The sequence below is a fragment of the Photinus pyralis genome, unplaced genomic scaffold (assembly GCF_008802855.1).
Source record: "Photinus pyralis isolate 1611_PpyrPB1 unplaced genomic scaffold, Ppyr1.3 Ppyr1.4_LG9, whole genome shotgun sequence".
Classification (NCBI taxonomy): Eukaryota; Metazoa; Arthropoda; class Insecta; order Coleoptera; family Lampyridae; genus Photinus; species Photinus pyralis.
In genome coordinates this window covers 6514236-6527321 of record NW_022170878.1, presented here as the reverse complement: position 1 = coordinate 6527321, position 13086 = coordinate 6514236, and the positions used below count along the sequence as shown (strand labels likewise).

Here is a 13086-nt window from a genome sequence, read left to right as displayed (position 1 = left end):
CTCAAAAAAGTGGTAAAGTTTCTTTTTTTCTCAGCAACAGTTACAGAGACTGGTGGTGAGTCTTTGAATAGGTTTTGCTGTATGCCCTTTCCGGTTTTGCAAATAATTTTTCAAAATTCCTACCGCAAAAGGACACACCCCTCAATAGGGGTGCGAAAAAATGTTGATTTCGACGAAATTTGGTATTTGGTGGTTTTTGAATCTGAAATTAGTTTTTGAAAATTCGAAAAAAATAATTCCACTGCAATTCTTGGCCGGACAACGAAAATTGACAAAATTCCACGAAGTTTGTTGTCTAGGTACATACTTACGGAACAAAATTATTGAACAGTTTTTCTTAAGGTCATTTTTCAAACAAAAGTTACACTCATTTGCAAATTGGTCTTTCGGGTCAGAAAATGTTCTCCGACAGTGGCATAACAAGTACAGTAAACGTCAATATTACATGTTCTGCTAAGGGTGTCTACCTACATTTCACAAAAATTTGTCAAATAAAAAATGAAATTTTATCACAGCGAGCAACTTCGACATCAATGAGGAAACAGTCACAGAATAAGAATAAGTAGGCCATATTCTGTGGAAACAGACGAAAAAAATTCAACGCACAGTCTTTTTTCAAAAGCGAGATACATCGACAGAAGAAATCCAAATTCCTCGTTTACCTATCACTAGATAACGACCAGATAACTGACTTTAACAGCCTAAGTACCTGCTGATAATCCTCCTAAGTAAGTTCCGGTATCTACCATTCAATATAACATACCTATGCCGTTTTTGAATTCTCCACCAGCGAGCTACAATACCATCCTAACCATCGAACTTGCCTTACATGGAAAAAATTTAAAAAGAAATTGTACGATTATCTAGTCAATGGGTGTTTCTACAACATACAAGAATTTTTTATATCTTCCAATATTTAATTGTTTGTTTGTTTAACTGTTCGTTTGTTTAATTAATGTTATATTGACTTGTTCCATACAAATGTTATTTGTCGAAGGAATTAAATAAAAATGAATGAATGAATGAATGAATCGTCTAGTGAAATCAAAAAACAAGCCTGAATCTTTGGGACAAAATCATACCGTTGTTACTGCTGATCTTGCAATATACAGCACAGCACAAGAGATACCTGATGTGGAGTAACCCCCAAAATTTACAGGGAAAGGTACCTATTTGTACCTATATATTTCACCAAAGAACTGAGATACATGGAGTTAATGAATTGTTTGCGATTTTACAATGCAACTCGGCGGAATGCATTTGTAAACTAAACGGCCTAAATAGCTAGTTTTGGTATTCGGAGAGAAATTTCTTAGTAAATTACGCATCGCTCCTTGTTTAGCGAACGCTGCTGACTATCTTTCCCTCTCCGTCTCACTCGCGATTACCGACTCGGCGAGGTCGGTAGGTTTTTACTTAAATGACCGTAACTTTTTTATTATGAAAAATTCACGGTAATGTTATAGACAATTCAACTCATGTATAAAAAATCGCATAAGCCGCAGTGAAATTGTCACTTTGACAGCGGAAAAAGTTACCTGCAACTTTTCCAGCGACAAATGCACTAGTGGTTTTTTCACTTATTCATTTTCGAACCAATAATCGCATTATCCTTACCCATATGACTAGTTTGACGTCTGTCAATAATTGATTAGTTTGGTGAATTTCTTGTTCGTTAAATTGTCCTGCCGAATTACACTCGAGGTTTGTATTTAAACCGAATAAATTTGGGTTGTGGCAATTCAAATCTGTTTCCTTTTAGCAATTGGACTCGAAAAACTATCAACCTAAAAATGCTCCACCTGCGGTGTCGCATTTTTATTAGTTGACAGTTTTTCTCGTCTAATTGCTAGGTAACAGATTTTCATTACCTAAACAACCCAAATTTACTCGGTAAAATACAAACCTCTTGTGCAATTATAAGTGAAAATAAAATAATCACAATGGTTTGGAGCATCGAATGAGCTATAAATATTGGAAATCGATATCGTGAAATAAAAAGTTATGAGAGTTCAAAGTGCGCACTTTTCATCTGCTACACGAATTTTGGAAGTTGACGGTCATTTTTCTAAAAACTGTGCATAACAAGGTAGGTAAATTGAATGCTTTAGATTCTGCTATAAATGTACTTTCATTTTACAAAAGGAATTATTGATGTATATCGCTTAGTTGCTGAGAAAATAAATACTTTCGGTGGTCTAGTCGCGCGCGCGAAAATGAGTAAATTTCAACTTTAGCGGCCTATAACTTTTGTCAGGACCACGGGAAAATGTCGTAAAGCGAGATTCTGAAGGTTCAAACATTTCTGAACAAAATGGTGTGGGTCCCAATTCTTTCTACTCCGAAAAAATTTTTTGAACGATTTCGCGGCTCTCTCCGCTGCACTATGTATTTTGGGTGGAATTCACCTATTAATGAACGAATCACTTGAAAGTATTAGTGATAAGATTATGGGCGCCTATAGTGATATCACAAGTTGCAGGAAGTGAAAGTGGGCCTAATTTCATCGAATTCCTATTAAATCATCTGATTATATGATGAATCAAATCAAATAAGATGCTTATTTTTCATTTAAGGAGTATTTCCTTAAATTACATTTGAGTGCGTCTCTTATTCTTATCGAGATTCTTGTTCATCGATTACAATATTTATTTTCAGTACAGGAGAGGAGTATTCCGTAGTACATTTTAATATAACATACCTCGATATACCCAATGCTTCATCTTTGATAGTGGAACTGATAGTCGAGGATAAATCACCTGTGAAAATCCATAGTTAGATCAAACTTTGATTGACTGGTTTCGGAAATATCCCTAAAATTGATCTTTTTACTTAAACGAGGGTCTTACACAGTGGAACGAATATTCTAGAAATTCCAATAGACATCGAGGTGCAATGAGAGTTTAGTAATCGGCGATAAGAAACTAAGACGGATGTGAAGCATTTTTTCCGGGAAAGATGACGTGTTTGTTCTACAATATTGTAGAGTGTTCGAGAACTTTCGAGAAAGACCGGCGTATACTATATAGGCAAATCTAATTGTGTGGCTCACTTCCGCAACGGTAAGAGATACAGTGTAGGTTAAATGGGGACAAGTTGCCCTTTTTTGTGGCTATAAAAACGCTATTGAAATTTTTGAAAAATCTTTAAAAATAACTGTGATATCACCAAAAATGCCAAATTTTGTTTTCATTTTCCCTAGCTTAAACGGTCGAAGATGGACGGTTCCCATTAGCACCTTCTATGGGCGCTGTTTTTCGAAAAATCTGCTACTGTTATCAGAATTTCCATAACACACTAAATGTAGAAGCTACAGACTACTACTTTCAATAATAAATTAAAAAAAGAACATAGGCATTGTATTTGAACTCGTATTTGAAAAACAACCCAGTTGCGGTTAAACTGGAAATGACACCGGAAGTTTAAATATGCGATTGGTTAGTTCGTAATGCCACACAAATTTTTCGTATCTCGCTAAATAAGAGATATTAAGATGACCCTCCTATCTCGAATGTACTGTATGAAGATTATACTTGAAGAGTCTCGTTACGGATTTGTAAAAAAAAGCGCGCTCGGGGGTTCGAACCCGCGTCAGAATAATCTATAGCGTCATACAATCACCGTTCTATTGATTGTCGCTTATACCGGTTTATACGGGTTTATACCTTGTAATAGCGACAAATTATTACATATAATTAACAATAATCTTAAACTTCGAAGGTATTAAACACGATTTAAATGTGTATATTGGTCATTTTCTAAAACACGACGACGATTTTAATGCTTTGAAAGAAAACGGTTTGCTTTAAAATGCAAAGATCGTGGTACAGAGACATGACACATAAAAAATCGCCGCCAATGGATAGCGATTACTGTTGGAAGAGAATCATGTTGGCCAATGCCTTAAGTCTGCCATTTTTGATCGCCTGGTATATTTCGCATAGGTATAGCTTTTGGGAAATTTCATTCGCATTTCCCGAGGCATTTCCTATAGGCTTCATTTTTCCAGTAAAGCTCAACGATTGGAATATTTCCTTAAATTTAGAATCTAGCAACGAATCTAGTGTATGTATCGCACGATTTCCTTAATAAAATGTGATTTTCCTTGCACTTGTGACATATTTTGCTATATAAAAGTAAGTACTAACAGTAAATGCTAATTCCAAATGCACATTTGGGAAATCTCCGGTTGATCCTCATAAACAGCATAATAGTACATAGTAAAATTTGGGAAAACATTATTTTTCAAACACATTCACAGAAAGATTGTTATTAATGTTCTCTCATTCTGTTCCAAAAGTTGGGGGTATGACAATATGTTTACCCTCGTGTTTACCTAAACTGATACAGTTAAAACAAGTTAAAAAGTAATCGTAAACGATTTACATAAAGCGCATTTCCACTTGCATTCATTTCCCATTTGTAAGATGCAACTTCTGTTAAAATCGTAAAAATACGGCCACAAATATGAAAGATAGCGTTGCACATGGGCAATCCATTGTTGACGTGCTACTTCAATTTCAGTTTATGAGAAGAATTTCATTTCAATGCTTTTCTAAATAAGAAAGTTGGAACTTCGCATGCGCAAACCTAAATTTTAAAACTAATGTTAGATTTTCCTTTGTTCCAAGCGCCTAAGTATCAAATTTCACTTAAATGGTGCCATAGATAAAAAAGTTGGCACTGCGCATGCGCAAAGCCAAATTTTGAAACTGGCGTTTGATTTTCCTTTATCCCAAGTGCCTATGTATCAAATTTCGTTTAAATTCTTCCATAAATAAAAAAAGTTGGCACTGCGCATGCGCAAAACCAAATTTTGAAATTGGCGTTTGATTTTCTTTTATCCCAAGTGCCTATGTATCAAATTTCGTTTAAATTCTTCCATAAACAAAAAAGTTGGCACTGCGCATGCGCAAAACCAAATTTTGAAATTGGCGTTTGATTTTCCTTTATTCCAAGTGCCTATGTATCAAATTTCATTCAAATACTTTTATAAGTAAACAAGTTTGCAATTCGGTTTATAAATGGTCGAGATGCGAAAAGGGCACTGTGATTTTTGAATCGATTCGATTCAACTTTTGGCATTGCGTATTATATGGCTAAATCTATGCCCATATTGAATTTCATGCAATTCAGTTCATAACTAACGGAGATGTAAAGGCGATCGAACATTTCTAAACAAAGTTATCGTTCACACGGACAGATAGATGGACAGACAGACAAAGGAACAGACGGAGAGACCAACCGGCAGGCGACAGATAGCAATGCAAAATTATAAACGATCTCTAGGATCGTTAATAAACGGCAAAAGTGTAAAATTATGGAACATGTAAAAAACGGTTTTTTGTTTTTTTTACAATAACTTTTTTTGTAAGCGGTACAGAAAAAATTCCTTCCTTGGTACAAGAATCGACACCATAACGAACCAAATAGCGAAAAAAGTAGAACAATAGCTCTTAAGATAAAGAACTAGTAGCGTCGCAAAGTTAGCGGACGGACGGACGGACGGACGGACAAAGTGGTCACAATAGCGCATTTTTTTTTATTTTTGTGGAAATGCGCTAAAAACATGCAATATGCTGATTTGCCTTTGATACAGTTGAAACAGAAGGAAATAGAAATCCATATCAAAGAGACCTCTGCACTTTTTGACTCCATTTTGACTCCATTCGAACGTCATAAGCAATCGCGATGTTACCTATGGCTGAGTGTGTAAAAGACACCCGGGGACCGATCTGAAGATTATTAAACGTGACCTGAAATTTCCACGGACTGCTCTCAATCAAAATTTTATTGCTCATACCTTATTTAATAAATATATGTTCTATAGCCAGAAGAGCATTTCCAACTTTCAGGACCATTAGAGAGAACAGTGGTACAAAATTTCATCAAAATCATTCGTAAAACACACGTTCTACCCTTCATGGGGGGGTATAAATTAGTTTTATCTTTCATGGTATTCTAATAAAAGGTCTCAACGAAAGGAGCCGTTTTCTACCGACTATCGCCCTTCTTTCTGACCCCTTATCAAAAGAGAGAGGGGTGGAACTGGTTTTATCCTTCCTAATGAAAGGTCTCAATGAAAGGAAATAATTTCTACCAACCTCCTCCTCGATTCCTTATCGTGATCCGATGTATTCCCTTATATCCCTAGAACGGATTGTCGAAAGAGGGTACTCGCAAAGGGCGATTGAGACGTCTAGAAAAAATATATCCATTCGTAATGAAAACGGTTTGACGAAAGAAAGTACTCTCAAAGGCAAAATGAATCGACTGGACGAGACATATCTATTGGTGAAGTCGACGCAAATACCTTGACAACAAAGAGGGTACTCAACAAAGGCAAATGGAACGTCAGGACGAGACATACCTATTGGCGATGTAAAAGCTTTTAGCGCAAATATCTGCAGAATGGAGTGTCGGAGGAGGTTAAAGGCGGTTAAAGAGCCTCATCCCCATTAATCATCTACCAAAAAGGTAAACATCGCTGCATGGTGCTACCTTATTGCCCAACCATTTATTAAGCTATTTCGGTTTAAAAAAAAGTCGTGCACAATTAATACTTGTTGAACTATAATTTTAATTTAGGCGTTAACAGAAATAAATCCCTTGACAACTTGATTACTAACTATAATTGGTGTGTTTCTATGTATTTAAGCCGTAATCACATCTGTTATAATGACACCGTCGTAGATTAATTTAGTAATAATCACGGAATTAAAAACTAAAAGTAAACACCTTATCTTATCTACCCGGAAAGCTGCAAGGATGTAGCATGAAATTTTTTTCTCAATATCTTCAAAATGTGGTTTCTACTTCTAATTGTGATCATCTTCCTGCTGTACCTAAATTCGAGGAAACCGAAAAATTTTCCTCCGGGTCCGGCATGGCTACCAATTATCGGTTGCGGTCTGGAACTGAACCGGTTACGCCAGAAGACCGGTTTCATGTCAAAGGCGACCGAGCTGCTCGCGGCGAAGTACGGGCCGGTGGTTGGGGCGCGAATTGGCGTCGATCGCGTAGTATTCATCTACGGGCACAAGGAGTACCGGGAGTTTTCGTCCAGGGAGGAGTTTAATGGTAGGCCCATCGGCGTTTTTTATACAAGTCGGACCTGGGGTAAGAGGAGGGGTGTTCTCTTTACTGACGGTGAGTCCTGGGAGGAGCAGAGGTCGTTCGTCGTGAAACATCTGAAGGAATTTGGAATGGGAAAGAAGAACATGTCGGACATGATTGAAGGAGAATGTCAAGCGATGATCAACGACATTGGAAAGAAGGTCGATGACTGTGGAGGGAAATGTGTTCTGCGAATGGACAACATCTTTGGTATTTACATACTAAATACCCTATGGACTATGATGAGCGCTAGAAAACATAGTCCATATGATAATCAATTAAAGCACCTGCAGGATTTAATAAGAGATCTAATCTATAACGTCCACATGGATGGTGCACTATTCAGCCATTTCCCAATTTTACGATATATCTGCCCTGGGTACTCCGGATACAGTACCTTTGTTAACGTCCATCGGCAGACCTTGGAGTTCCTTCGTGGGGAAGTAGAAGAGTGCAAGAAGGGTTTCGTTCCGTCAGATCACCGTAGTTTCATAGATGCCTACTTGGACAGACTAATATCCTCAGAGACCAAAACCAGTTTTTCCGAGGACCAACTGTTGGCTGTCTGCCTAGATATCTTTATGGCCGGAACTGAAACGTGTGCCAAGACTCTAGCCTTTGCTTTTCTCTATCTCACCCTCAAACCCGACATCCAAGCAAAAGCCCAGGAGGAAATTGACGCGGTCGTCGGCCCACACCGACTTCCAACCATAGAGGATCGGCCCCGGTAAGCACTACGTTTAATCTCAACGGTCAATAATGGCACGTTTCAGCTTAAAGTACGTGGAATCCGTGGCTTTGGAGTCGATGCGTGTGTTAGCTGGCCTAGCGCATTGCGTGCCACACAGAGCCCTAAAAGACACCCACCTAAACGGATACTTCATACCGAAGGTAGCCCGAATGTGGCCCAAAACCGTTCAAAAGATCGTCTTTTAGGACACAGTTATCATTGGAAATCTACGAGGTGTCGTAATGGACGAGAGTTGGCCAGACAAGGAAGCCTTCCAACCCGAGCGCTTCATTAAGGATGGTCGAGTCCAGATCCCGGAGAACTACATCCCTTTTGGTTTGGGTAAACGTAGATGTTTGGGGGAGGCTTTGGCGAAGGCGAACGTTTTCTTGTTCGTCGCCGGCCTTCTGCAACAATTCAAGTTTTCCATTGCGCCATATCAGCCTCCGACCGAGGAAATCATCGATGGATTGACCCCCGGTCCGAAACCGTTTGTTGCGTTGATTACTAGACGACAATAATCACTATTATGTGTTCCTGATGGTCATTTTAAAAAAGTATCAGGAGTACAGAAAGTTTAAGGTTTAATTACAATATCTTTTTAGTATTACATAGTAGTTACAATGATATAATTATGTTAAAGGATAGGAGGGGAAATATATGTTTAATCACACCCTTCGAAGTGTAATTGTATAACGGAGCATCCACTATTATGTTCTCCTGGCCTTGCTAGATTTTGAGATTCGCTAAATTCAAATAAAATGTTCTTTGCCAAAGCATATGTTATGTGTGAAAGTCATTAGGCAACTGCGACAACACGTCAGCGCGAAAGAGATGGGTGGCGGTTTTAGGTATTAAAAAGTTACCAGAAGAAGGACATCCAAACCGGAGACTAGCAACTAGCGTGCTTGGCAGACATTCAGGACAGGTCGTCCTAATTCGAACATTGTTCAAGACTCGTTAGGGGACTTCCCCTGAAGGTGAGTAAGGGAAAAGGGAGGGTAGTCACTGAGGTGCTCTTTAAAATCGCTGACGAGTCCATTGCCCAAGACGCCGGGCCTAATATCAAACATGGCCAAGCTGGCTGCCAGCCCTTTCCCGAACTCGGAGGTCGAACGGTACCAGAGCGGCTCCGTTATCTTCGGAGATGGCCTTTGTCGTTACCAGCCTCGATGAACCACTTACCAACGTCACTACCCACCCCGAACCACGAGTCTGTGTGACCGTCCCCCTATTCGCCACCTGGGGACGCCCGCGATGGGTGCTTCAACTGTACGGGAACGAGTAGGCTTTAGTTGAAGAACCCCAAGTGTGCAATTCATATGAAGAAATGGATTAAATCGAAAGATCCGGAATCGAAGACATCGACGCATTCCAAAAATCGTCAGTGTGTCAAAAATAAACATTAAAACAATCTTGGAAAACCGAAAGCTCGAAGGTATTCGAAGAAATGTAAGTATTTCAAAAGTCTGAAGAAGACAAAAGCGAAGCATCTGAAGAAAGGGCAAGAATTGAATAATCAGAAGAATCCAAATAACGTAAAAATAAAAAAGGCGTGAAAATTGCGCGGGTGGTCAAAAATCTGGTTTAAAAAAACTGGTTGGGACTGACTTTAAGGATCTGAAGAACTCAAAGAATTGGAATCTCTCAGGTGCACTACAGTACACCAAACATATGTCACTATCCTTATCTGCTGTAGTCCCGATCCAACGATATTTAGAGGCCAAGTTAGATCAGGAGAGCATGATAAGTAGAGATGCCCTCTCGCCTCTGTGACTCTGATTCAACGATTTTTAGATTAGAAACGTATTTTCAGACGTTTGTACTTCTGTCATCTTGATTCAATGGTTTTTAAAAGTAAAATTTATACTGAAAGTACGAAATAAGTAAGTGTCACCTTTTTTTGCTTCTGTGGTCCTGATTCGATCATTTCTTGAGCTACCTTAGAACTTTAGCAAGATCAAGAAAACATCCTACACAATTGCACGGTGAAGAGCTAAATTACACATTATGTTCTGTAACATATATCTGAAAGTACTATATTTCCAAAGAGATGTTACAAAGCTTAAACTTTCTGTGCTCCTGGTACTTGTTCAAAATGAGCATCAGAAACACATAATAGCCAAAGAGGTTCCCTTTAATGTGCTGAATAGTATCGCCTAGTGATCAACGCGACAAACTGTTTCGGAGCAGGCGCCAATCCATCGACGATTCCCTTAGTAGGGGACTCACCATCAGGAGCAATGGAAAAATAAAATTGTTGCAGGAGGCTAGCGACGAACAAGAAACCGTTCGTCTTCCCCAAGGTCTCCCCCAAACAAGTATTAATTGTGCACAACTTTTTCTTTAAACCGAAATAGCTTAATAAATGGTAGTACCATGCTATCGACCTTCTTGGTAGATGAGAAATGGGGAGGAGGTTCTTTAACCGCCTGTCATATATTCAAAATTCTCCGACACTCCAGTCTGTAGATATTTGAACTGAAAGCTTAGACATCGCCAATAGGTATGTCTCGTCCTGACGTTCCACTTGCCTTTCATGAGTACCCGCTTCATTGTCAAAGTATTTGCGTCGACTTCACCAATAGATATGTCTCATTCAGTCGATTCATTTTACCTTTGAGAGGACGTTCTTCCGACAAACCGTTTTCATTACCAATTTTTTCTAGACGTCTCAATCGCCATTTGCGAGTACCTCTTTCGACAATCGAAAAGTCATCTGTCATCTTGCTACTACAGGCACCCGGGAGAAGTGGGAGGGTGATCGGAATACCCTTCTATTGGCAAATTGCAAACAAACTTTTACTATGCCTTCTTTAATATACCCTCGACCTGGGCGTACACCTCGTTTTAAATCACCATGAGTCTTGGTCTCTAGATCGGTCGCCAGATGTCTCTTGCACACTCAGCCACACAAATTCGACCCGATGACAGACATCTTATTTGGTATGGTTCCTTTTTTCCTCTTTACCTTTCAACTGAATAGTCAATATCATTAATTTCGTAATTACGAAGTTGTAAACACCTTATCTTATCTACCCAAAAGGTTGACCTTGATGTCGCATTTTTAGTCGATATCTTTAAAATGTGGTTTATAGTTCTAATTGTGACCATCTGTCTGCTGTACCTAACTTCGAGGAAACCGAGAAACTTCCCTCCGGGTCCGGCATGGCTACCAATTATCGGTTGTGGTCTGGAACTGAACCGGTTGCGCCGAAAGACCGGTTCCATGTCGAAGTCGGCCGAGGTGCTCGCGGCGAAGTACGGGCCGGTGGTTGGGGCACGGGTTGGTGTCGATCGCGTAGTCTTCGTCTGCGGCCCAAAAGAGTACCGGGAGTTTTCGTCCAGGGAGGAGTTTAATGGTAGGCCTAACGGAATTTTTTATACAAGTCGGACCTGGGGTAAGAAGAGGGGGGTTCTATTTACTGACGGTGAGTTCTGGGAGGAGCAGAGGGCGTTTATCATGAAGCATCTGAAGGAATTTGGAATGGGAAAGAAGAGCATGTCCGACATGATTGAAGGGGAATGTCAAGCAATGCTCAACGACATTGGAAGAAAGATTGACGACGGTGGAGGGGAATGTGTTCTGCGGGTGGACAACATGTTTGGTGTTTACGTACTAAACACACTATGGACCTTGATGAGCTCTAGAAAACATAGTCCAGATGATAAGCAAGTAAAACACCTACAGCATTTAATAACAGATCTAATATCCAACGTCCACATGGATGGTGCACTATTCAGTCATTTCCCAATCTTACGATATATCTGCCCTCAGTACTCCGGGTACAGCAACTTTGTTAACATTCATCAGCAGACCTTGGAATTTGTTCGTGGGGAAGTAGAAGAGTGCAAGAAAAGTTTCGATTCGTCAGATCACCGTAGCCTGATAGATTCCTACTTGGACACACTAAGATCACCAGGTGCCAAAACCAGCTTCTCCGAAGACCAACTGTTGGCCATCAGCTTAGATCTCTTTATGGCCGGAACTGAAACGTCTGCCAAAGCTCTGGCTTTTGCTTTTCTCTATCTCACCCTAAACCCCGACATCCAAACAAAAGCCCAAGAAGAAATTGACGCAGTCGTAGGCCGGCACCGACTCCCAACCTTGGAGGATCGGCCACGGTAAGCACCACGGTCACTGTCAAGGGTCCACAAAGACAATCATTTTCAGCCTAAAGTACGTAGAGTGCGTGGTTTTGGAGTCGATCCGGATGTTTTCTGACCTCGGTCTTTCCTTACCACACAGAACCCTAAAAGACACGCACCTCAACGGATACTTCATACCGAAGGTAGCCCGCAAGTGACCCAAAACCGTTTACAAAATTGTCTTTTAGGACACAATTATCATTGGAAGTCTACGAGGTGTCCTAATGGACGAGAGTTCTGGATGGACAAACCGGGAAGCCTTCCAACCCGAGCGCTTCATTAAGAATGGTCGAGTCCAAATCCCAGAGAACTACATTCCCTTTGGTTTGGGCAAACGTAGATGTTTGGGGGAGAATTTGGCGAAGGCAAACGTTTTCTTGTTCGTCGCTGGTCTTCTTCAACAATTTAACTTTTCCATTGTGCCTGGTGAGCCCCCTACGGAGGAGATCGTCGATGGAATGGTTCCTGCTCCGAAACCGTTTGTCGCGTTGATTACTAGGCGATAATATGCACATTATCTCTTTGGCTATTATGTGGCCCTGATGCTCAATTTGAAAAGTAGCAGGAGTTTAGGCGTTGAAACAGCCTAAATGTCTTTTTACTTCACATAATTGTTTAAATGATATGTTACATGACAGAAGGATAAATATATGTTTAAGATCACTCTTGGCAGTGTAATTGTGTAACGGTTGGCCGTGGCCGTAACCCTTTACGATGGAGCAGCCGTTCCGGGCTACATCCTACTCATAGACGTGATATGTTCCAGCCTCATTAGGCGATCGCGGTGTCTCCCTTGATGCTATTTGGAACGTGGAAAGGGATACTCGTTTCCAATCACGTACGGCCTGTCCTGTTTGGGGCCTACCTACTTTTGATCGAGAAGTCCGATCGAAAAAGTACGAATTGTTTTGGATTCTACGCACCAAAATTAATAAGAAAAAGTGTTTTCCCGAGAAATTTTGGTGCAGTCGATTTTTGGTAAAAATTGGAAGGTCTGCCTTTTTTTGAGGCTTAAAAAAATTGTCTCAGATCGACTCGGAAAAAAAATTTTCTTCTAGAATGTGGCCTGTAGAATCCATAATTTCTAAGAG

General features: G+C 40.1%; 2 protein-coding genes across 2 annotated transcripts; both read left to right on the top strand.

Annotated features, from left to right (window-relative positions):
* The first annotated feature begins 6294 nt into the window (after positions 1 to 6294).
* LOC116181042 (probable cytochrome P450 303a1) lies at positions 6295 to 8520 on the top strand. Its single transcript, XM_031501273.1, has 3 exons — positions 6295 to 7843; positions 7890 to 8007; positions 8053 to 8520. Exons 1-3 carry the CDS (start codon positions 6804 to 6806, stop codon positions 8365 to 8367), a joined length of 1473 nt encoding a protein of 490 aa, XP_031357133.1. The 5' UTR covers positions 6295 to 6803; the 3' UTR covers positions 8368 to 8520.
* Positions 8521 to 10876: 2356 nt separating this feature from the next.
* On the top strand, positions 10877 to 12658 carry LOC116180178 (probable cytochrome P450 303a1). Its single transcript, XM_031500045.1, has 3 exons — positions 10877 to 11971; positions 12021 to 12138; positions 12184 to 12658. Exons 1-3 carry the CDS (start codon positions 10932 to 10934, stop codon positions 12499 to 12501), a joined length of 1476 nt encoding a protein of 491 aa, XP_031355905.1. The 5' UTR covers positions 10877 to 10931; the 3' UTR covers positions 12502 to 12658.
* The last annotated feature ends 428 nt before the right edge of the window (positions 12659 to 13086 follow it).